The 24,721-nt window shown below is 39.7% G+C and overlaps 1 protein-coding gene across 1 annotated transcript; it reads right to left on the reverse strand.

Moving 5' to 3' along the window:
- Window positions 1–2,375: 2,375 nt before the first annotated feature.
- On the reverse strand, window positions 2,376–24,527 carry naf1 (nuclear assembly factor 1 homolog (S. cerevisiae)). Its single transcript, XM_028459978.1, has 9 exons — window positions 24,413–24,527; window positions 21,703–21,923; window positions 18,413–18,557; window positions 15,898–15,991; window positions 12,785–12,867; window positions 8,208–8,368; window positions 7,687–7,738; window positions 4,766–4,853; window positions 2,376–3,416 (listed from the first exon to the last, which is right to left on the reverse strand). Exons 2-9 carry the CDS (start codon window positions 21,921–21,923, stop codon window positions 3,055–3,057), a joined length of 1,206 nt encoding a protein of 401 aa, XP_028315779.1. The 5' UTR covers window positions 24,413–24,527; the 3' UTR covers window positions 2,376–3,054.
- Between the last annotated feature and the right edge of the window lie 194 nt (window positions 24,528–24,721).

A 24,721-nucleotide genomic window follows, 5' to 3' on the forward strand; every position in this document is an offset into this window, starting at 1 on the left:
GGGACCCCCCAGAAACAGCTGGAAGTGAGCGAGGAAAGGGAAGTTAGGGCCTTGCTGCTGAGGATGCTGCCCCCGCAGCAGAAGATGGATGGATAGACCTAAACAAAGATAGACCTTAGGCCATCGAAGATTCCATTACATTTTGGAGGGGATGTGGTTCAATAAAGTGATTCTGAAACATTTTTAAAATTCATATCTCTCAGTTTGTAATGGTTGGCTCCTCAATCATCTCAGTTTCAACTAAATTCAGATCAGAAATTTCACATTTCATCGCAATTTTTCTCGAAAGGTGTTTGTGTCCATATACTGTGACCCATTGTATGGTTATTAATGGGGAGATAAAATCTTTTTAAAGTGTGAACGATCAATGATCCAGATAACTGAGCAGAGGTTTGACTCTGATGTTGATCAGATAAAAACTCAAACTTTCTTCCTGTTCTCTTGTGCGTTGTGTCACTACGTGTGAAAATAACAGCTGTGGTTAAAAACACTGCTTACACAACAGCATTGGCTCAACAAACTTTACTTAAGGTTCAGGTTATGGGTTAATAACGCATAAAAAAACATGAATATTTTACTATTACAAATAGTATTTAAATTATTACTGAATAATATGCATTACTGTTATTAATAATAGTTATTTAATAGATCACTTTTAATGAATAACTTTTTTCTATTACATCAGGGTTATTGAACCTTGGGGTCCTGACCCCATGTGGGGTCACCAAGAATTTCAATGGGGTCAGTAATTTATATGAAATTATAATTTTAGTTTTTCATTCTTTACAAAAAGAAAATACAATTTTAAACAACTGTATTATATATTTTCAGTCTCAAATAACACAAAAAAAAAAAATCTATATAATATAATGAATACATATATAATTATATATATTTGGGGTCACCAGAAATTTGTGTTGTTAGTAGAGCTGTGCTGGTTTCCAAAAATGGCAAATTTTATCACATCAGGGGCCACAAAAATATGAGTGTCTGATCCCAGGGCCACATAATAAACATTGACAGTAATTATAGGATATGACTGATGTAAACATTAATACAGGAAAGGACAAATGGATTTGTCTGTATTTCTGTAACTTTGTGTGTTTCTGGAGTCATTCGGTGTATATTGCTCTAATTTTAGGTGTTTATTTTGGCTGCTTTGTGTATTTCTCAGTTATTGTTTATTTTGGTTTTGTGCATTTTTCAGTAATTCTGTGTTTCTGATGTCATTTTGTGTATATAAAATTCAAATAATGTGAATTTATTTTGGAGATGAATAACGCATCTTTCGATTGGTCTATTTTTTTCTATCCACAAATCACACAATGTAATGAAAAAAAAGTCTTTTAATATGAATGAATCTCTTTTAATTCAAGTTGGTTAAAAAGCAGGTGATTCCAGGAGAAAAATGTACAATATTGGAATGTTTGATAAACTCTGTGAATGAGAATTCTAATACGTTCCCTTTGGTTAATATTACTGATGTTATGTTATTGGAAAATCAAAGAAGTGGCACAAAATGTATATATTTAAGAAAAAAACAGCACCTCAACCATGTGAGACTTTAATCATTATTATTATTATTGGATAGTGGTAAAAAAAAAAGAGCAGTCACATTAAAAATATTGTATAAAATGAAAAAGAAAAAAAAAAACAAAAGAAAAAACATAAAAAGTAGGAACAGCTCGTGTTTGATAAAAAAACAAAAGAAAATAAAACACACCAAGACTTTCCAAGAAAACAAAAAAGTTTTCATCCCTTGGTTTTCACGTTCAATAGTGAACTTCCCTTAGAATTAATGTATTAATTTATATTTATGTGTAGTGCAGTGCTTGGTCATCAGCAGCTACGTTTACACCAGTGTAAGTAAATGTGTTTCAGTTCTTGTTGCTCAAAGAGCAAGAATTCAGTCTGAAGCATGAAAATCTGACTCTGCTTACGTAAAATAATAATATAAATCTGCTTAAATCCTCTTTATGGGCTGAGATTTGTGTCATTAGGAACTGAATGTGAATCGTTGCTATTGCATTTTAAATTAACAACTTGAAATTTAATTTACCGTTTGGAAACTGAATTAGTAACTTAACCTTGTATTTTTTTTCTGTTGAAAAAATTGAGTGAGCGCATATATACTGTATATATATACATAAAATAAAGGCCTTCATTACAAATCTATACATGGCCTACAAGTAAATTTGCACCGAAGTTATATTTCGACTTTGCTAATAATTTATTGTTTTGATTTGAAGTGTGTGTTTATGTTCACCTGTGTATGTATGTAGATATGTTTATGTAGATACGTTTATGTGCATATATGCCAAAGCTCACAGACACTAACTGACCTTTTGTTTCTATATTTAACCCTGATCTCCTCCTGATGTGCCTGTGCTCTGATTTATATTTATACATATATATGGTTTTTTTTTTGTACACCCAACTCATATAGGAGCCCTGATGCACCTTTTTTGTTGATTTGCAATATATGTATGTGTATATATATATCTATGTGTGTTTGGTCACACCCGCAACGGGCCGTAAAGGAGTTTTTGTAGACGTAAACAGAGTTCCATGAATCTGTGATTGATTGGTCAACCTTACCAACAAGAAGTGTGTCTCCATGCAGTGCAATTAAATTTGAAAAGCAGAAATATATTTAATTTCTAGAATGTACTAAGATATTTTTTTTTTCAACAGGAAAAAACAAATTTCAAGTTACTAATTCAGCAAATTAAAACGGTAAATAAATTTCAAGTCGTTACTTTCAGATTTAAACCAACGATTCACATTCAGTTTCTAGTCTGAGCCCATAAACCTCAGAGAACCTCAGACGCCGCTAACAGCAAACGGAGGCGTTTCCTAAGCGCTCGCCATCCTGCCGCCTCACGCTAACGACCACAATAACATCTTCATACAAAGAGTTGTCGCCATATCTCTGAAATGTGTGTGTAGAATCAGTGTGTGTGTGTGTGTGTGTGTGTGTGTGTGTGTGACAGAGGGTTTTATCAATGTTACAGGAAACACAAGAAGAGTAGATCAGCGACTAGTGGCCACGTGTCATTCAGGAGGGGGAGGAGGAGGAGGCGGTGGGGGAGGGGCATGGAAGGCAGAAAAGGGGAAGGAGGAGCCTGGTGGCCAGAGATGAGGAGGAGGAGGAGGACAAGGAGGAGGAAGAGTGGCAAAGGAGGGGTTAAAATATGAAGGGGGAGGAGGAGGGGGGTAGGAGGGGTAGTAATGAGGATGAGGAGGAGGGGGGTACGGGCAGGGGGGGGGAGTGTAGCCAGAGGACACGTTTCTGGGCGGAGCTTGTATGTGTCGTCCTTCCTGGTTTCTGAACCATGAGCCGGTTTGACCTTTAAGATGAGCCTGGACGTCAGATCTGTGCTGCAAAGGATTCTGGGTACGATTTGCCACGTAGTCTGAGACACAGAGAAACACGTTTAGTTTTAGTCACAGTCTTTAGACTAAAATGTAACATTTTGTCATGGGAGCCATTTCAGTTATAGGCCCCGTTTACACGACAACGTTGTGCTTCTGTTTTTTTGTTTCCAAAAAGTTCTACATTTTCAAAACCATCTGTTTACATGAGACCGCTGGAAGCATTGAAAACGATGTAGTAAACACGACAGGCCAATAGATGGTGGTATGATTTAGCAATGAGCCATGAGTGTGTGCATCAATCATTTGATTTAAACTAAACTTTTCCAACAGTGTTGATTTATTTCACCATCACTTGGATCAGAGGAGACGTATTTCATGCCTGCACCAGATTCTGACCAATCACAGAGCTGCACTCCTACTGAGAGATATTTCTGCTTAATTTCTATCTTTTTAACATGGACTGTGGTCGGACGCTACGCGATGATGATGTGTTTAATAAGCCTGAGATGATGCACAAATGTTTGCTGAGAATGTGAATGGAGCCTGTCCTCTGGTACATGAATAAATGTTGTTATAAAATGACTTGTTGTGTTGCTGTGTGTCACATATGTAGAGCAGCTCTCTGAGTTGTGTGTCACAGCAGTAAACCGCTACGTAGCGTCTGTAGCATCACAGGACGCTGCTCGTCATGTTTACAGTTTAATGCAGAACGAGTGGCTATTAAAATTAAATAAAGCTGAGTTATGAATGAAAGTCGCCTACATGTGTGCGTTGTGCACTGATGTGAATAGTGTGTCAGAATAAATGGGTTCAGGATTAAAGTGAGATCAGATTCATTCTGGTTCAGGTCGTATTCTGACGGCTACGAGTCCACTTCTACTCTGGAGCCCGTTTTTTTTTTTAAAGTTCTGTTTTCAAACACCGAAACGCTGTTGCCGTGTAAAACAAAACTTTTGCGTTTTCACGAGAAAACGTTCTCACCTAAATCAGAGCGAGATACTGGGAGGGGGTCACAGATGCCTTCAAGAAACTAAGAATTTTTTTTAAACAATTTGAGCCCATTTTTGCCTATTTTTACCCTTTTTCTGTAATTACACCAAACATGTCATATTTTAACCTATTTTCATCACTTTTTCTTGCCATATTTTTGCTCCTTTTAATGTATTTTTGCTACATTTCTCCCATTTCTGACACTTCTACATCACATTATAATGCCACCACTTTTCCATCTAATGTCACATATGTTGACCCATTATTGTCACTTTTAACCTCTTTTCACCATATTTCTTATTCTTATCTTTTTATTTTTGCCAATTTAACCACATTCATTCATTATTTGCCAGTTTAAAGCAATTGTGGATAAAGACAAATTTTGAGGTTTGTGTACCTGTGCTGCTGTGGCCCTTCTTCTTGTGAGCGTTCTTTCCTTTTCTCTTTGCTTCCTTTTCTTTCTCATCATCACTGTAATCCAAAGCCTGCAGAGAGACGGAGACAAAACAACAAAGTTCATTTAAACTCAAACTAAACCCAAAATAACTTTCTTTACATTTTTAAATAAGAACACTATGTATTTTCATATAGGAACCAATCATTGTCCTGCTCTCATGGGCCATGTGTTGATGAACTCTGATTACAAATTATTTGGTGCACTGTATGTGTCACCACAACATTCACTTCAGTTAGAAACTGCACCGACTGTTGCCGAGCAACGGCTGAAATTGTGTAGATTAGTGCAGGATTACATTAGATAATTTGGTGGTTTGTTGAACTTTAATGTAAACATCATTGATCAATGAATATAATATTATTTACTGCAAAAAGAAAGAAAATGTTTGGTTTTCATCTCTACTGTAAACACTGTTGAAATTTTCATGCAATGCATTGTGGGATGTGGAGTTAAAATGTATTTTTGGTCCTGATGCCGATACAAAGTTGTCAGTATCGGCAGATTCGATACATGCAGATACTGCTGCGGGGAGGAGAGGATGAGACCCAGATCCCCCCGGGGGGAGCGAGATGGCCCTTGACCCCTCAGTCGGGGGGGGGTTACGCAATAACGCAAAACATTTTGGTGGATTCTTCTTTGTTGGTGTTCGGCGGACAACCAATAGTAGTTTGAAGAAGAGTTTGATGCTGTAAATGGTATCGGTGTGTTAATAGTTAGTAGTTACCGATACCGATGCCAGCCTTTTAGTGCCGTATCGGTACCTCTACGATACCAGTATCGGTATCGGTCCAACATTAATTCTTACTGTGATTTCTTGTTTTTTCACGAGACAAAGACGACAATGATTTGTTTGACACCATTTTTGTTGTAGTTTGTTCACCAGGCTCCACATCCCACAATGCAATGTGAAAAAATGTCAAACAAAAAAAACTTTCCAGGCAATTTTGGCTTTGTTCGTGCCTTTAGCGCGGTTGATTCCATACAAGTCTAACAATTCTAAATCAGGGTTGGGGTCAATTATAATTGTAATCGCGTAATTAATAACTAAATACAATTATGGTGTAATTATAATTGTAATTTAAAAAAATCTGTTGCTGTTGTAATTGTAATTTAATTGTAATTGAGTTTAGATAATTTACTTTGTAATTGTAACTGCCATGAAAAATCTACATAAATTATCAATAATAATAAATGCAAAACTGTGGAACCATGTTACAGTTCCATGTACAGTTCTACACAAATGTAAACAATTATTAAAATGTTTCATATCAATCTTTCCCACATTTAAAAGAATATATAAATATAGTGTTATACAGACACAAAAAAGGCTCAGACGCCCACACCAAAAATATTAAAACCTATATTTTCATTGATTAGGAAGCCTAACAAGGAAATCAATAGATAGGACATAAATTAAATGATAGACATTAGTTTTTAGTGTATTTTACAGCTGATTTAGGACAGGTTAGCATTAGCGATGCTAACAAAAAGCTAACACAAGAGGTAGGCTAACTTTTATTAGGTTATTTATTTCCGGCTCAGTAATTATGATTAATTGTAATTGAAATTAGGTAATTCAGTACGTAATTGTAGGAAGTCTTGGTCACTGCAATTGTAATTTATTTTTAAGTGAACATGGGTAATTGAAAACGTAATTGTAACAAAGGGTGCAACAATTGTCGGTTACGCCATCACCGTCTTTTTCAAGCTGTGGATGGAGCTGAACATTGTTTTTCATGGTGAGTGGCTCATCTACCTTTTATATATCTTTGCTCAGAGCTGTATGCACGTTAAAAACCTTATTATGGCCAAAATGGATTCCAAGTCTTTTGTCAACAACTTATTATTCTCTGGAGCACCGCTCACAGGAGCACCGCGGGGCCGCTGCCCCCCCCCCCCCTCACACACAAACACAAACGCTGCTCGTCACAGTCCAGTTTACCTGAAGCTGCCGCGCAGCAACACCTCTACCAGACCAGACTCCCACCCAACAGTAACCCAGTCTAAGTCACACCCACCCAAAGTTCCCACAAACACGTTGACAGATGAACCTGCAGCAATAATTATGAAATGAAAACTGGACTAATGCTAACTAAGCTAAGCTAACCCACGGACACACAGACTGGGCTAAGAGCTAACGCTAACAACTTCATAAAAAAGTTGAAATTAAAGAGTAAAAACACAACTGGAGTTATTGTAAATAAAATAATTTCATTATAAATTAGGAAATAAATGGAATGCATACAATAACACTAATAGTGACCCACATGCACTAATATATTCCATAAAACATCAGAAGAATAGCTCTGAGTCAGCAGCTATTGTAGCTTTTTTATTCAGTATATGTTAGTACTGAAGCACATTCTAGTGTTGATCAATTCAATATAATTTGTGTTTGTAAGGAACCTGTTTACACTTTATGTTGGGAATAGTTTTATTTATTTATTGTTTTTATTTATCATAATTTTTATTGTTAACGTGATAAATACCAGAAATTATTGGGATACATTTTTAATCTATATCACCCATCCCTAGTGTGGGAGCATTTCACTCTTGACACAATAAAAAAAAAAAGCTTACCTGCACAAAGCCAAATTTAAAAGATTGTTGCAACATAAAGCAAATAATTGTACGATTTATCATCCAATTAGTCGATTAATTGTTTCAATAATCGATGACTAGTCAACTATTAAAATAGTCGTTAGTTGCAGCCCTAATTGTAAGTGAAAAATGTAATTGAGCCCAACCCTGTTCTACATACTGCAGCTTTAACAAAGTGAGCAGGACACGCCTCCAGAACAGTGTTAGGGTAGAGTTCTATTCAGTGATTCTGACAGCAGCCGTGCCGACTGTGTTCATACCTCTACTGGGGGCTCTTGGTCATTCTTCCAGGAAGCGTCTGAACCTTTCAACCTGTCAGAGAAAGAAGACGAGTCAGCACATAGAGCAGTGTTTACACTGAGAAAATAAAACTACAGGTTAAAGGTCTGAGCTGTGCTGGGGTTAGGGGTTAGTCATATCTGCTCCCATAATCTAGGCATTTTTGGAATTTCGCGTTTAGTTTGGTAAATGGTAAATGGACTTGATTTTATATAGAGCTTTATCACCACTGAAACAGTCTCAAAGCGCTTTACACATCAGCTCATTCACCCAATCACTCTCACATTCACACACCAGTGGGACAGGACTGCCATGCAAGGCGCTAGTCGACCATTGGGAGCAACTTAGGGTTCAGTGTCTTGCCCAAGGACACTTCGACACATAGTCAGGTACTGGGATCGAACCCCCAACCTCTCGATCAGAAGACGACCCACTACCACCTGAGCCACGGTCGCCCTTGGTGATGTGTGTTAACAATGACATTACTGACATTAGTACTTACTGCTCCAGCTGCTGTGTGAGGATGTACTCTGTGTACTCTTTAAAACTCGGTGCGTAGTAAAGAGTCATGCCCACCGTCAGCTCTTTGGTTCTAATCTGATCCACAGAATTAAAACGTAAAACATAGAGCGGAGAAGTAACCGGGCCAAACACCTCAAACACCTGTAAACACAAACACACCTGCATTAGTAGAACATTCATCATTAATTGAACTTAAGATCAGCATAAAATGTTACAGTAGGACAGGGGTCTGCAACCTGCGGCTCTGGAGCCTCATGTGGCTCTTTTACAATGGCTCCTTATAGCTATAAACAAGATATTGAAATAAAGAGTTGTTATTTTCTTTTAATGATTAATGACATTGACACCAAATAAAATCAAAATATAACTAATTGTTAACCTAAAATAAATCATGTTGTGCAATGACTCAGCACTTGCAACGCACAAATTAGAAGAAGAAGAAGAACAGTGAAGCATCGCCATTAAAACAGACGAAGAAGAAAAACCCGGAAGTGGAGAGACACTTGCAAATCTCAGCAAAAAGAACTTTAAAAAAGAAAAGACAGCGACGTGATGGACCAGGAGCTGGATGGACACATGTGGGCACGACAGTCCGTCAATTTTACAGCGGCTCTACGGAGTTCGCGCATGCGCAGTGTGAGCGTTCACGGTAAGCCGGTCCGTGGCACTGCTTTAACTGTGAGATACCCTCACGAGGAAACATGTTTGAAATCCTTACGACCTAAGATTGCTGATCGGGAGCTGGTCGTGAGGTGTTCATCGCTTCTCGTGACCCCATGTATACTACACGATGCAGGACACACAATCTAGCAGAGACTCGCACGATCCCAGAAAATAGTCGCACGAGTTGAAAATTGGCTCAAAATGGGCCAAAAATCGCACAGTGTATGTCTGCCTTTAAGTTTTAAATCCCTGGTAAGAAACTAAACCAACAAAAACACTTCTGGAAGAAAATAGAGATTTTAATTGTGTGGGAACAGATTCATTTAACCATCAATGTACAGGTTAAATATGTATGTTTTATGTGTGGCAAGAAATGAGTAATTAGCATATGTTGATCACATGATCATGTGTTATTAAATTCATGTTACTTTTAGTCAACTTTCAAATATATTAACTAAAAAATACATCTTTAAATAACATTGTGTTCATGTAAACTGAGATGCAAGACACTGTTTTATTGTTATTTCTTGATGTTAATTTATTTCATTTTAAACTGTTTTTAAGTTTCCATTTACATGATCGAAATAAATAAGTCAAATCAAATTAAATCAAACATTATTCTATATAATTTTAACTGTATATAATTTATTACACTGTATTGTCTTCATTGACATCAGGGCTGAACGATTTTGTTCAAGCATAAGGGTGTCCATATGTGCACTTGGCACCAGGACACCCTAGGCCGCAGTTCGATGATCGACTTCGTAGTCGTGTCATCGGACTTGCGGCCGCATGTCTTGGACACTCGGGTGAAGAGAGGGGCGGAGCTGTCAACTGATCACCTCCTGGTGGTGAGTTGGCTCCGATGGCGGGGGAGGATGCCGGTTAGACCTGGCAGACCCAAACGTATAGTGAGGGTCTGCTGGGAACGCCTGGCAGAGTCTCCCATCAGAAGGAGCTTCAACTCCCACCTCCGGGAAAACTTCAACCATGTCTCGGAGGAGGCGGGGGACATTGAGTCCGAGTGGGCCATGTTCTGTGCCTCTGTTGCTGAGGCGGCTGATCGGTGCTGTGGCCGCATGGTAGTCGGTGCCTGTCGTGGCGGCAATACCCGAACCCGTTGGTGGACACCGGGGGTGAGGGATGCCGTCAAGCTGAAGAAGGAGTCCTACCGGGCCTTTTTGGCCTGTGAGACTCCGGAGGCAGCAGACAGGTACCGACGGGCCAAGCGGAGTGCAGCCACGGCGGTCACTGAGGCAAAAGGCCGGACATGGGAGGAGTTTGGTAAGGCCATGGAGAACGACTTCCGGACGGCTTCGAAGAGATTCTGGACCACTATCCGGCATCTCAGGAGGGGGAAGCAGTGCACCGTCAACACTATGTATGGTGCGGATGGTACGCTGCTGACCTCGACTCGAGACCTTGTGGATCGGTGGGGGGAATACTTCGAAGACCTCCTCAATCCCACCGACACGCCTTCCAATCAGGAAGCAGGGCCCGGGGACACGAGAGTGGGCTCTCCTATCTCTGGGGCTGAGGTTGCCGAGGTGGTTAAAAAGCTCCTCGGTGGCAGGGCCCCGGGGGTGGATGAGATCCGCCCGGAGTTCCTCAAGGCCCTGGATGTTGTGGGGCTGTCATGGCTGACACGACTCTGCAACATCGCGTGGACATTGGGGGCAGTGCCTCTGGATTGGCAGACCGGGGTAGTGTGCTCCAATTATATTATAGAGGGATCACACTCCTCAGCCTCCCCGGTAAGGTCTATTCAGGGGTACTGGAGAGGAGGGTCCGCCGTATAGTTGAACCTCGGATTCAGGAGGAGCAATGTGGTTTTCGTCCTGGCCGTGGAACAGTGGACCAGCTCTACACCCTCAGCAGGGTCCTTGAGGGGTCATAGGAATTTGCCCAACCAGTCCACGTGTTTTGTGGACCTGGAAAAGGCATTTGACCGTGTCCCTCGGGGATTCCTGTGGGGGGTCCTCTGGGAGTATGGGGTATCGAACCTCCTGATAGGAGCTGTTCGTTCCCCGTATGACCGGAGTCAGAGTCTGGTCCGCATTGCCGGCAGTAAGTCAAAATCGTTTCCGGTGAGGGTTGGACTCCGCCAGGGCTGCCCTTTGTAACCGATTCTGTTCATAACTTTTATGGACAAAATTTCTAGGCGCAGTCAGGGCGTTGAGGGGGTCCGGTTCGGGGGCCTCAGTATTGCATCACTGCTTTTTGCAGATGATGTCGGCTTCAACATACCGTGACCTTCAACTCTCACTGGATCGGTTCGCAGCCGAGTGTGAAGCGGCCGGAATGAGAATCAGCACCTCCAAATCCGAGTCCATGGTTCTCGACCGGAAAAAGGTGGAGTGCCTTCTCCGGGTTGGAGATGAGGTTCTGCCCCAGGTGGAGGAGTTCAAGTACCTCGGGGTCTTGTTCACGAGTGAGGGAAGGATGGAGCGAGAGATCGACAGGCGGATTGGTGCGGCGTCTGCAGTGATGCGGAGTCTGCACCAGTCCGTCATTGTAAAGAGGGAGCTGAGCCAAAAAGCGAAGCTCTCGATTTACAGGTCGGTCTACATTCCAACCCTCACCTATGGTCATGAGCTTTGGGTTATGACCGAAAGAACAAGATCGCGGGTACAAGCGGCCGAAATGAGTTTCCTCCGTAGGGTGGCTGGGCTCTCCCTTAGAGATAGGGTGAGAAGCTCAGTCATTCGGGAGGGGCTCAAAGTAGAGTCGCTGCTCCTCCGCATCGAGAAGAGCCAGATGAGGTGGCTCGGGCACCTAATTAGGATGCCCCCTGGACGCCTCCCTAGTGAGGCATTCAGGGCACGTCCCTCCGGAAGGAGGCCCCGGGGAAGACCCAGGACACGCTGTAGAGACTATGTCTCTCGGCTGGCCTGGGAACGTCTCGGGGTCCCCCCGGAAGAGCTGGAGGAAGTGGCCGGGGAGAGGGAAGTCTGGGCCTCCCTACTGAGGATGCTGCCCCAGCGACCCGAAAACGGCTAAGCGGAAGATGGATGGATGGATGGATGGATTTTGGAAAATAATCTAATTGCGATTTTTTTCCTCAATATTGCGATTTAATATGCAATTATTTTTTCAAGGGCTTCCTGTCATGTATTTTTCAATGAACACAAGCAATAAATAAATCTTTCATAATAAACCATTTCAGATTTATTTAAACTTTAAATAAATCTTAAAGCACAAATTACAACAATAAAGCAAACAAATGTGTGGCTTTACCTCCAACATATCTAACTAACTTCACGTTTCATCAAACATGTAAACATGTGGACTGCACTTCTTAAACACTCTACGAACTTAACAAGACAAGAAAAAAATCAAAAATAATTTTTTTTCAAAAAATCAAAAAATTGCAACCTTTGCGATTAGAAATTGCGTTTTATATCACGATTATATCGCAAATGCAATTAATCGTTCAGCCCTAATTGAGATATTTTTTTCGGCTCCAGAATGACTTTAATATGTACAAAATACACGTGAATATCTACAGAACTGATAAAATTAAAACAATAAGTGACAGATTTCAGTCCCTACAGGATATTTTGTGACCCATTTTTATGTAATTGGGAAAAATTTGCGCAAAAATGTGAAGAAATTTGCAGGATTTGTGAATAATTGAAAGTTTTTTAAACAATTTTTGATGAAAAATGACACCTATCATGTGATATAAGCATACGGGGAAAATGTGAGTCCTGCTAATATTGTGGAATTTCATTGAACTTGTGTATTCATTTGTAGAAATCTAGCTGAGATATTTTTTTTGGCTCCAGAAGGAATTTAATCCAGGTGAGATTAGACAAAGGTTACAGACCTCTGAACTAGGTGGATTAGAAAAGAATGTGTATGTGGTTGGTTTGCAGACGAGACTCTACCAACCTTTCCCACAGCCACTCGATCTGATCTAAAGATCATGCTGTCATCGTTCAGAGCTGGAGTGTCTTTCAAAGACTTTATAATCACTGCAAAGACACACAAAGGAGTTTCATTTAAATGTTAATGTTCTCTAGAAATAACTCTACCTAACACTATAATTGATTAATTCATTTTGACATGTCACAGATTAATCAACATGGGTTAATATGTAATCAACACTTTTATAGTACAGTATATTAGACAGAGCATTCTGCTTTATTCACTCAACTTTCAGACAGACGATCATTGATGGATTTCATCTTTTGTTGTAGAACATGCTTGCTAAAGTCATGTAGAAACCACTCCATGCTTTAAATCAGCGATCCTCAACTGGTGGATCGGGACCCAAAAGTGGGTTGCAGACCTGTACTGGGTGGGTCGTGGACAGCTGGTCAAAAATTAACAAATCCTTAATGTCTCTCATGTTGGACTTGTCTTTTATTTTAAAAGAACTTTTTCTTTTCAATGCTGTAAAATGCATGTTGCAAAGGAAAAATATATAGATTTATGTTATATGTGTATGTTTTCAACAGCTATTTTTGAAAAACACAATTTAATTGGTTGAATTCTTAAAAAAAAAAAAAAAAAAAAAAAGGGTCGTGATTTAATGACCGTGGAAAAATGTGGCTCCCAGTGTGAGACCAGATCAGAACCCCTGCTTTAAATAACAGTACTGAAGGTTTTAAAACTGTAAATATTTTGTTGAATTCAGCTTTTTTAATGTAAAATTTCTGCCTGGAGGTTTCTTAGTTTGGGTTTCGGGGGAGGATGATTATTCAGCACCTCTGATCAATATACCAGCTTTATTTAACTATTCACACCTCAAATAAAGTCAATAAACGCTGCAGCTGGTCTACGATCAAATCCTACTGACCGGATGTTTTAGAGTAAACTATATCTATGAATAACTCCAAACGCTCCCGTCACATACGCTATTATTAGCCCCATAATCACCATTAATATAAGATAAGATTACTTTCATATTTACCAGTTAAGTTAATTTCTTCCTTATAATAATTTTGAAAAGGTTCCATCTAATGTATTATTTTACGTATTGCATGTTTTGAAAACATGCTACGTTGTTAATTAAAATCTAGTTCAGTTCAATTAATTGTAAATCATCTGATAAATATTTACCTCAGCATTGATTTTTGACCTTTGTACAAACACCCAGTGTTTACAGCCAGATTAACATTTTAAACAGATTAAAAAACACTCATTGATATTGCAAAGATGTTTCTTCCTGTGATTATCAATATTCTTTATTCATATATCGGCTGATTTATCGGCTTTTTAAGCCTTCAGATATCGGTATCGGCCCCAAAAATCTCGAATAGGTCGGGCTCTAGATCCAACACTATTCCCTATCACTTGTTTTAACGCTGATAAAAACAGCGTAGGCCTCGTCGATCAATAAATCTAAAGTATTTCTTTTGCAAAAAGGTTACCAATGCCACGTAGATTGTTTTTAACTCCATCATAAACATTGGGTTTAATGGTCATGTGACTTGAACTTCAGAACTGTTAATCGCACTGCATTGTGGGATTGACCACATTTGTCGATATTTCTAATATTTGCATTTTTAAATTGTAATAAAAATCAGATGAATCCTCAAATAGGATATTTCAATATAAACTCTACAACAGGGTGTTAAAAACATTTTTGTTCAGGAGCCAAATTCGGAACAGTTTATCTTAAGTGGGCCAAAGATTTTAGTCAGGAAAATTATTAATTTAATCATTGTTGTGATCTACTTTCCACTTCCACATACAAAAAAAAAATGATAAAACATCTACAGAACTGATAATATCAAAGCAATAAGTGACAGATTTCAGTCCCTACAGGATCTTTGCTTTCACTTTATTTGATTTTGTGACCCATTTTTATGTAATTGGGGAAGATTTTGTGCAAAAATTTGAAGAAAATTACAGGATTTGTGAAAAATTTAGTATTATTTAAACAATTAGAGATGAAAAATGACTTCTATCATGTGATAATAGCATAAGGGGAAAATGTGAGCCATGCTAATATTGTGGAGTTTCAGAAATCTAGCTGAGATAATAACTGAATTAGTTTGTAATTTACACATTAATTCGTAATTTCTGACTTTATTTTGCTTTCTGCTGTGAGCTCTAATCCCCTCTTATGCCCGACTTCTACATTTTGCTTAGAATTCTATGAAATAACATCTATAGATCATAATGATAGAATGAATGAGTGATACACATTTTAATGACTCATTTTGTAAATAAGTGAATGAAACAATATTTAGTTCCTCCTGAATAGATTTACTTCTATAGTTTTTATCATTTACAGTCATTTCCCTCCTGATGTGGAACCAACACTGACTCTTGTATTTTCAGTTCATGTTCTAATCAAGATCATTACTATTATTATTATTTTGTGTATTTTGTTGTTGTTGTCTGTTCTTTTTCTTACTCAGTATATTTTACTCCTTTTTGTGTTTGTTGTTGTCGTATTTGTATTTTTCTCTGTTATTTGTGTGAATTTTGACACATTTAATATGTTTTTGTTGTCATTTTGTGAGTTTCTGGTAATATTCAGTGTGATTATCATTTTTAACAAAAAATTAACATTATAAAAAAACCCATATTTTTAACGCTTTCATTTACTAATTTTCCTCTCTCTGTCTTAAGTACCCGCTGTAGTGCCAGGGGGTACACGTACCCCCATTTGAGAAACGCTGATCTAAAGGGCTGGATTCGGCCCCCGAGCCTTGGGTTTCACACACATGTTCTACAATAGTCGTCATTTAACATCATTCAGAAGCTGATTGATGGTAAATAGAAGAGAAATAATCATTAATAATCCAAAATCTGTTTGGAATCAAATCTAATCTTCAATAAACTGAGTTAAATGAAGAGATGGGGCCCGTTAACGGCTCCTAATTTACATACAATTGTGGTACATATTGATATATAGCTTTATGAACTCAAATCCAAGGAAAATTTAATCATGTCTAACAAAGGTTGTTTGATAAATCTGAGAGTTGTTTAATAAGAGACTTGATAATATGTAGGTAGATAATAGTGTAATAACAGAGGAGAGTGTGTACCTAGCTGCTGAACTATACTGGACACCGTTCCCACCGGCTGCACCTCGGCCTCCTCTGGTAACGTCACACACACCTCCTCCACCGCAGGAAGATCCTACACACACACGCACACGCACACACACAAAATAATGAATTAATGGTGGTGACAAGAATATTTCTAATTATCTAAGAAGCTACTGGTTAATACATTTACTTTGTTTTCTTAGTATTAGGGCTGGGCGATATCCACCAAAACTCATATCTCAATATTTTTTCTCAAAATGACGATATACGATATAAATCTCTCCATTTGCTGATGCCAAACGCCACACAGACACATTTATTGACAACCAGCTGCACAATATGTGCCACTTTGGTCTTTTTCTCCTCTAAGGCAGTGATTCTCAACTGATGGGTCGGGACCCAATAGTGGGTCATGGAACTGTACTGGGTGGGTCACGGACCACCGGTCCAAAAATAAATAAATACTTAATGTCTCTCATGTTGGACTTGTCTTTTATTTTGAAGAAAAAAAGCTTTTCTTTTAACAGGCATGCTGTGAAATGCATGTAGCACAGGAAAATATAGAATTATAAATGTGTTTTAAACGGCTATTTTTTAAAAACTAAATTTGGTTGGTTGAATTCTAAAAAAGAAAGTGGGTCGAGATTTAATGACCGTGACAAAATGTGGGTCACAGGGTGAGACCAGTTGAGAACCCCCTGCTTTAAGGGACAGCACGTGTTAGTGAGTTCTGTAGTGTGGATTGTTTAGGGAAGGTCTGGGTTATGACTCACTCATAAATCCATTAAACTGAGCTTTTAATAATGTTCTGAGAAGTAGTGAAAGCAGCAACTCTTAAAACAAGTATTTTAAAACAAAACCAAGCTATTAAATATATATTGATATAGATGATATTGCAATTTTATATATCACCAAAATGAAAAATTCGATATATCTTCAATCTCGATATATCGCCTGGCTCTAATTAATTTTTTAGAAAAGAAGTACACAAGGAACAAAGACAAACAGTAAATGTAGTTCATTCTACTTTCATTTGTACCTTAGTTTGTAATGATTCATTTTGTTAAAATATTACACCTTTAAAAAATTTCACTCCATCGCTTCTTGTAAACTTATTTGGCCTCCATCACACAATTCTACCAGAGAGGAAAGGAACAGTACGTAGAGCTGGGTTTTACTTTGTGCATTAGTGGAAAAAAAACCCACCGTGTAGTTAAAGGGAATGTGTGGTGTAAATGTCTATAAGAAAATGTGTGTTTAATGTATAACCAATAAACAAAACATATGCACCTTTTTATTAAAAACTAGTTCTGATGAACTACGGCCTGTGGAACGTCTCTGCGTTGAAGAGCACGTATTACGTTCTCAAGAATTCAGTCAAATGACTCGATTCTACCGAGTAAAAAAAAAAGGTCTCAGAGAAGATCTAGACATTCGCTCATAGAATATCCATGTCAAATTACAGCCTGATTCAATGAGCATTAACAGAGGAGTAGTCATTTGAAAAATGGGCCCCCCATGACACGTACGGGGTAATGGGCCCCATTTATATATTGGTATGTGCCAATGATTCGATGCCACCAACCATCGTAATATTTGACTCTCAAATAAATGAGAAAACGACTTCAATGGAAATTGCCAAAAAAGGAGGGTTGGCCCCTCGGGCCCCTAATCAAATTGTGCGAGGCATAATCCTAATCTACGTTGAATTACCTTTGAATCAATATATCACACGACTATGTACACATAAATATGGACATTACCGGAAATGGGGGGTGGAGCCCTGGGACCTATTTTTTAAAAAAAGAGCTGCGAGAGTCTCATCATATTTATTAATACCAAACTGCTGTCCGATCTAACGAGAACTAACGGAGGAGTAGTCATTAGATAAATGGGGCCCCCCGTGGCATATACGGGGTAATGGGCCCCATTTATATTTTGGTATGTGTCAATGATTCGATGCCACCAACCATCGTAATATTTGACTCGCAAAAAAATGAGAAATCGACTTTTGTTTTTTTTTTCCTTTTGGGGCCCCTCGGGGCCTCTCTGGACCCCAAATCAAAAAACACAACAAGTCATCACTGCACTATTATCTTATCTTGTTATTGTTATATTATTTTATTTACTTTTGCACATATTAGTCTAACTACTGTTTATATTCATGTTTATATTTTTCTAGTTGATTGTTATTATTTAATGTTTACATTATTAGAGAGATCACAGTTCGTGTGTATAACATACATTACATGGTCATTAAAGTTGATTCAGAAGAAGAAGAAGAAAGTGAGGGTGTTTAGCGTCCAGTAGCCCGGCCCAATAAACCCACTGTGTAGTTATCGTTAAAGAGAACCTCTAGTGTAAATGCACATAACAAAAACAAATATTTAATGTATTACCAATAAACAGAACATGTGCACCTTTTTATTTTAAAAAAAAAACCACATTAAAAGGACTTTTTAGAATGTTTTTATACCTTGAGGCATAAAGTGCTAAACAAACACACACTGACCTCCAGCAGGAGCTCGTCTCTGGTTTTGATGATCGTTGGTTGGCTAAAGCCTTCATCGTCATCATCAAGAATGACGGGAGCAGGAGAAGATGAGGATGAGGAAGATGAGGAGGAGGAGGAAGAAGAGGAGGAGGAAGAAGTGTCACTGAGGACAGAAACAAAGTCTAAAGTCAGTTTTGGGACAAAATCACACATCGATGACAAGCAAGACCTAAAGGGGGATCGGGGTGCATGCCCCCTCCCCCTCCCCCCCTACAGGAAGATTTTGCAAAAATGATGCTATATGGTGGCTTTTCTTCTATTTTGTCACACTTTTCTTAGCATGATGTATTTTCTCACCTAGTTTTTGTTTGCATTATGCCTTTACAAGTGGAAATCTGGTATCCATGGTAATGAACAAAACGAAAACCGTCCCAACATGTGAAACGCAATATTTTTAATTATGTTTCCCGTGTTCACAGACAAAGCTGGTCCCATTAGACAATAATGTAACTATTGTGATTATTACACCTACATATCCTGTTAGTTCTGCTCTCAGTAATTAATGATTTAATCATCAAGTCTGATCTGGTTTAATTTGAGCAAATCACAGATTTTTATTAACCACAACTTTATGTACCTCATTATCAGATATAAAATAAACAAGACTCAGCAGCAGTGAAAAAAGTTATTTTTACCTTTCATGTTTTTTTTTTTTTTTAATAAAATAACTTAAGTGAGGAAATAAATTAATTGCATACAATAACACGAATAGAGTGATGCGCATGTACAAACATATTCCATAAAACATCAGCTCATGAAGAATAGCTCTTTGATTCAGCAGATATTTTAGCCTTTTCTAATGTGTAAATGTTATTACTGAAGTACATTCTAGTGTTGATGTATTTAATTTAATTTGTGTTTGTAAGGAACCTATTTACACTTTTTCTTTACTACATATCTTATTTAAACTTCTTTAGAAACTGTACATCTATTAAACTTCTTTTCTACTTCTGTTTTCATTCCACTGTTTTTAAGGTTTTGTTTTGTGTAATATTTAGCCTCTGGCTGCAGCCGTCTCACTGTAGCGGGATGGGGGAGGGGCCGCTGCCTCGGCTCTACAGACAGTGAAGGACGGGGTAGTTGTCGCTTGAAAAGTTCAAATTTTTCCACTTTGAGCGACAAGGTTGCACATGACCTAGTCGCTCAAATCACGCAAGTCACGTCGCTTGAGGGGAGAAAACTTGAAGTTGCGTCATTTACATTGATTTGAATGTAATCTAGTTGCTTCAGCAGAGGTCTCTCTTCTCCGTGCTCACGTAACAACCCATTCAACACATACAGTAAGTGTTCCTGGACAAAGAATCATGTTTAGGCATTAAATAACTTATGTTTAATATTTAATCCTTATCTCCGATACGAGTGCATTAAATTTTTTTTAATGGCGGTATTGAAACTCGACCCCGTGAACTGCCACCTTAATGTGGTGGGGTTGTTTGAGTGCCTGAATGATCCAAGGAGCTATGTTGTCTGGGGCATTATACCCCTGTTAGGATCTCCCAGGTCAAACAGGTCCTTGGTGACGGGTCAGACTAAGCGCAGTTGAGAAGACCCTCTATGGACAATATAAAAGCAAGGACCATGACGTCGCCCGGTATGGCGCAGTCAGGGCCCCACCCCGGAGCCAGGCCTGGGGCTGGGGCTCGAATGTGAGCCCCTGGTGGTCGGGCCTTTGCCCACGGGGCCCGGCTGGGTCTAGCCCGAAAGGACGACGTGGGCCAGCCCTCCTGTGGACCCACCACCCACAGAGGGATCCGTAGGGGTCGGGTGCAGAGAGGACTGGGTGGCGGTCGAGGGGGGCTGCCTCGGCGTCCCGGTCCGTGTCCACAGCTTCTGGCTGTTGGGACATGGAACGCCTGAGCTTGTGCGGGAGGTTGAGAGGTACCGGCTAGATATAGTCGGGCTCACCTCCACGCACAGCTTGGGCTTTGGATCCCAACTCCTGGAGAGAGGCTGGACACTCCACTTCTCTGGCGGTGCCCGCGGGGAGAGGCGGCGGGCTGGGGTGGGTTTGCTTATTGCCCCCCAGCTCAGCCGCCACGTGTTGGAGTTTACCCCAGTGAACGAGAGGGTCGCGTCCCTACGCCTTCGGGTTGGGGACAGGTCTCTCACCGTTGTTTCGGCCTACAGGCCCAACATCGGCGCAGAGTACCCGGCCTTCTTCGAGTGCCTGGGAAGGGTACTAGATGGTGTCTCGACTGGGGACATTGTTCTACTGGGGGACTTCAACGCCCACGTGGGCCGAGACAGTGAGACCTGGACAGGGGTGATTGGGAAGAACGGCCTCCCCGATCTGAACCCGAGTGGTGTTTTTTTATTGGACTTCGTTTGTCCATAACAAACACCATGTTCGAGCACAAGGGTGTCCATAAGTGCACGTGGCACCAGGACACTCTAGGCTGGAGGTCGATGATCGACTTTGTAGTTGTATCACCTGATCTCCTGCTGCGTGTTTCGGACACTCGGGTGAAGAGAGGGGCTGAGCTGTCAACCGATCACCACCTGGTGGTGAGTTGGATCCGCTGGCAGGGGAGGAAGCCGGTCAGACCTGGCAGGCCCAAACGTGTGGTGAGGGTCTGTTGGGAACGTCTGGTGGATCCCTGTGTCAGTGGGGTCTTCAACTTCATCCCTTACTTCAACGGAAGTAAGGGATGCAGTCAAGCTGAAGAAGGAGACCTACCTGTCCTTTTTGGCTGGATGGATGGATGGTATTGAAACTGATACCGTTGCTATTTTTATGACCCCGCAGTATAAGGTATTACCATATTACTGCCCAAGCCTAGCGCACACACACACACGCTTCTCTGTCCACCATCGCCCTGAAACAGACAGAACGCTATGAAAGTGCTCCGTTCCGCTCTCAAACTCTTCATTTTAACAAGCGCGCAAATACACACATATAAACATACAAACCCCCGCTTTGAAAACCGGTAGACTGGGGAAGAAGTCCGGCACTCAGCCGCTCTGCTCCAATCAGAGACATTTTCACGGTTCACTCAGGTTTTCACCTTTGTGCTCAAATGTGAGTGAAATAAAGCTGTGTCACGTAAAACAAACAACTCTTCGGTATAAATAAGATGGATAAATCACTGTAATGGCAGCATCTACAGAACGTTTCATCACGACAATGACGTCATTGATCGGATCGGCAAATTAAGACATTACAGCCGATCACATTAATTAGATAACATGCAAAATATCGGCCGATCCGATATAGAAAATCAGATCGGTGTAAAACGTAGAGTGAATACCTGTCAGAATCTGATTCACTCTCCTCTGGCTTTAATTCACTGAGGGATGAAGATTCCACTGCTGAGTTTGTTTCTACGAGTCCAGGCTCTTCTTGAGGAATGTTGGATGATGTTTCTACACAATCATTGTCCATCACATGATTCTCTAAATGTGACGTAATCATCTCCATCTCTGCCTCATCCTCCTTTGGTTGATTCTCCTCTGGCACGTGTTGATCCATCTGAAACAATATGCATATTATAACATGCCTTCCCAAAAACCTCATAAATATGACCAATACTAAATCTTCTTCCTATAAGCAACAAAAATCCAAACACACCTTCTTCTTAGCAGGATTTTACAGACACGTGTCACCACTAAATTCCATTAATAATGTAAAATATACTTTGTAATTCAGCACTGTTTAGTTTTTGATTTTTTTTTATTATCATTTAACTACAAAAAATCAGCATGATCTCTGACTTTGCAGTTCCACAAACACACACTCCGTCACACATTAAACTGTGTATTTAAAACAGCCAGAAACCCAACATTTCATGGCACCAACAATTCTTTTAAAGCAAGACGTGACTCAAATTGAGGAGAAAATACAAGATACTCTGAACGGACTTCCACAGACATACACATGCAAAAAAAAATATTTTCAATTGGTTAGATTTAAAAACAAACATTGTTATTATTTTAGATTAGATGCTTTAACAATTTTTTCATTGAAATCCAAAAAAAACCAACCTAAAAACGAAATTAACAAAAAAATATTATCATAAATAGTTAGATAATACACTGAATACATTAAATAAGTTTTTGTCTTTTTTTATAATAATAAAACATTTATTTCTGACAGTATAAAGCTACCGAATAGAAAAGTTTTAAGCCTTTTTAATCCTCGGGGTCAATTTGACCCCATTCAATGTTTATCATTCAAAAAATAATAGTGTCAGGGTTCTCTCCAGCGTTATTGAGCGTAGGGGCCCCCAAAGTTGTTATTTTGCTCCCCTAAGGAGCAATGGCGCCCTCTACGCTCAGTAATCAGCAACATGGGGGGAATTTCCTGTTGCTTTTTTCCTTTTTTAATCGGTAACGTTAATAATTGTTGTACACTTGGACACAAAAGGCACTTCCAGGTGTGCCCGAGTTGTTTTAACTCTTTTTCAAAATAATCCAGAAATGCATACATCAGCCGCACAATCTACTTAATACAGGTGATTGGCTCGGACGCTTCCGTTTTTACCTGAGGAGCCCTGCAGCCCTTTAGCTTCCCCCCGATGCTGCCAGTGTGCATCCTCTGCTTATGTAACTACAATAACCATCCATCTACTGTATTTAAGGTCAGAGGAGTGTGGACAGTCCGGACTCCGCTGTGCGTGGAGGATCAAAAATACCACGCCTGGCAGCGAAAGCAGTGCCCTGCTCCCAACTCGTCGATTACCAAGGCCGTGGACATGGTTACCTCGCTGAGGCCCCTCCACTCTATAGCGGGGACGGACTGCCCTCAGTGCGTCCCGATACGGGGACCAGACTACCACAGTTGGCGCAAGGGGTCGGTGGCGATGTTGGCCACCCACCCAACCCGACCCGTCTAGAAACACGGAGTGCTGTGTAACTGCACAGTGAATGGAAGCTTGTTGATCAGCTCCTTTTCTAACACAATCATTTGAAAGTGGCGACAGCAACGATGATGAGTAGCTGCACATTTGTCTCAGCACTTACGGTCCCTGGCATTAATAATTCATTGTGTTCTTTTATTCATCCTCCTTTAATTTAAAAACCCAAATTCCACAAGTGTTGTGAGAGCTGATATTGTTGGTTTTATGTTTTTAAAGCTGCTTTGATTGTGCACAGCAAAAATGTTTAGTTGCTTGTGTGATTTATGATGCTCATTTAGGCTTTGTTTGGAAGTCTTTATTTTGGTTACTTTAATGAATGGATACCGACACATATACCTTGTTTAAAAGTATGACATAGCCACAAAGTGAGGAAAAGAAAAGAAAGATGCATAAAAAATTGTGACAATCGTTAATATCGTTATAATCGTTGATTAATCGAATCGTAGCAACCTGAATCGAAATCGAATTGTGAGGTCCCTTAGATGGCACACCCCTAAAAGTGAGGCAGTAACAAAGATAAAAATAAAAAAACAACAACTTTAGCTTTAATTCACTAACTTTGGCCATCAAAGAGCTATACATTTCAGAATTTTACGCGCCCCGCCCCCTATGCTGTGAAAAATTCCTGGCGAAAACCCTGTGTTGACTTTACTTATGCTTCATATTTCATGACATTTCCTAATTTGACTGGTACAACTGATTAAGCATAAACATATCATGATTTCTTTTTTTCCAAAGTGCTGAACACATTTTGCACGCATTAGTATTCCTCTGGGGTCAATTTGACCCCCACCTTAAGCATGCACGTGCGAGTTTTTTTTTTTTTGTTGTTGTTGTTGTTTTTAAAGGGACTACTCAAGAAAAGCAACCGTTGTTATCGACAAGCGCAAAATCAATGTAGGACAACAGTGCACCATTGTTACTGAGACTTTTAAAGCTGTGGTTCTGAGGTAGTGATAGCTAGGACTAGCTAAAGCTAACAGCGGCACAGTCCAGGTTCTGATGCTAAAAGAGCGGCTCAGAGCTAAAAACACATTAACAACTTTTTTTCTACGGATAAACTTACAACAATAGCAGTGCTTTTCATTTTCAGAGTCCTTACCTGACAGTGCGAGGTTCTCCGGGGCCACAAAGACAGAAGACCCGGGTGATAAATTCACGCACACCGGGAAAACAACATGGGTCTCTTTTTTCTTCTTCGGCTGCTTTTTCTTCTTCGGTGGTTTGTAATGGCGGTCGTTCCAACACTTTAAAGGCGCATTACCGCTACTTCCAATAGCTTACTAAAATAATTAACCAAAGCATTGTTTTCTAAACGAATTTAAATATTAAGTTTAAAAACTATAAAAGATGTAAAAGCACAAAAAATACATGATACTCTAAAAAAAAGTCTCCACTGATTTAAATAGCC

This window comes from Gouania willdenowi, chromosome 1, assembly GCF_900634775.1.
Source record: "Gouania willdenowi chromosome 1, fGouWil2.1, whole genome shotgun sequence".
Lineage (NCBI taxonomy): Eukaryota > Metazoa > Chordata > Actinopteri > Blenniiformes > Gobiesocidae > Gouania > Gouania willdenowi.

What these genes read in the sequence shown, in the direction of transcription:
- naf1 (XM_028459978.1), bottom strand. Translation starts at nt 21,923, where the DNA reads ATGGATCAACACGTGCCAGAGGAGAATCAACCAAAGGAGGATGAGGCA. An exon ending in GAGACGAGCTCCTGCTGGAG is followed by an intron (nt 15,992 to 18,412) that starts GTCAGTGTGTGT and finishes GTGTGTGTGTAG; the next exon opens with GATCTTCCTGCGGTGGAGGA. An exon ending in ATCGAGTGGCTGTGGGAAAG is followed by an intron (nt 8,369 to 12,784) that starts GTTGGTAGAGTC and finishes TTGTGTTTACAG; the next exon opens with GTGTTTGAGGTGTTTGGCCC.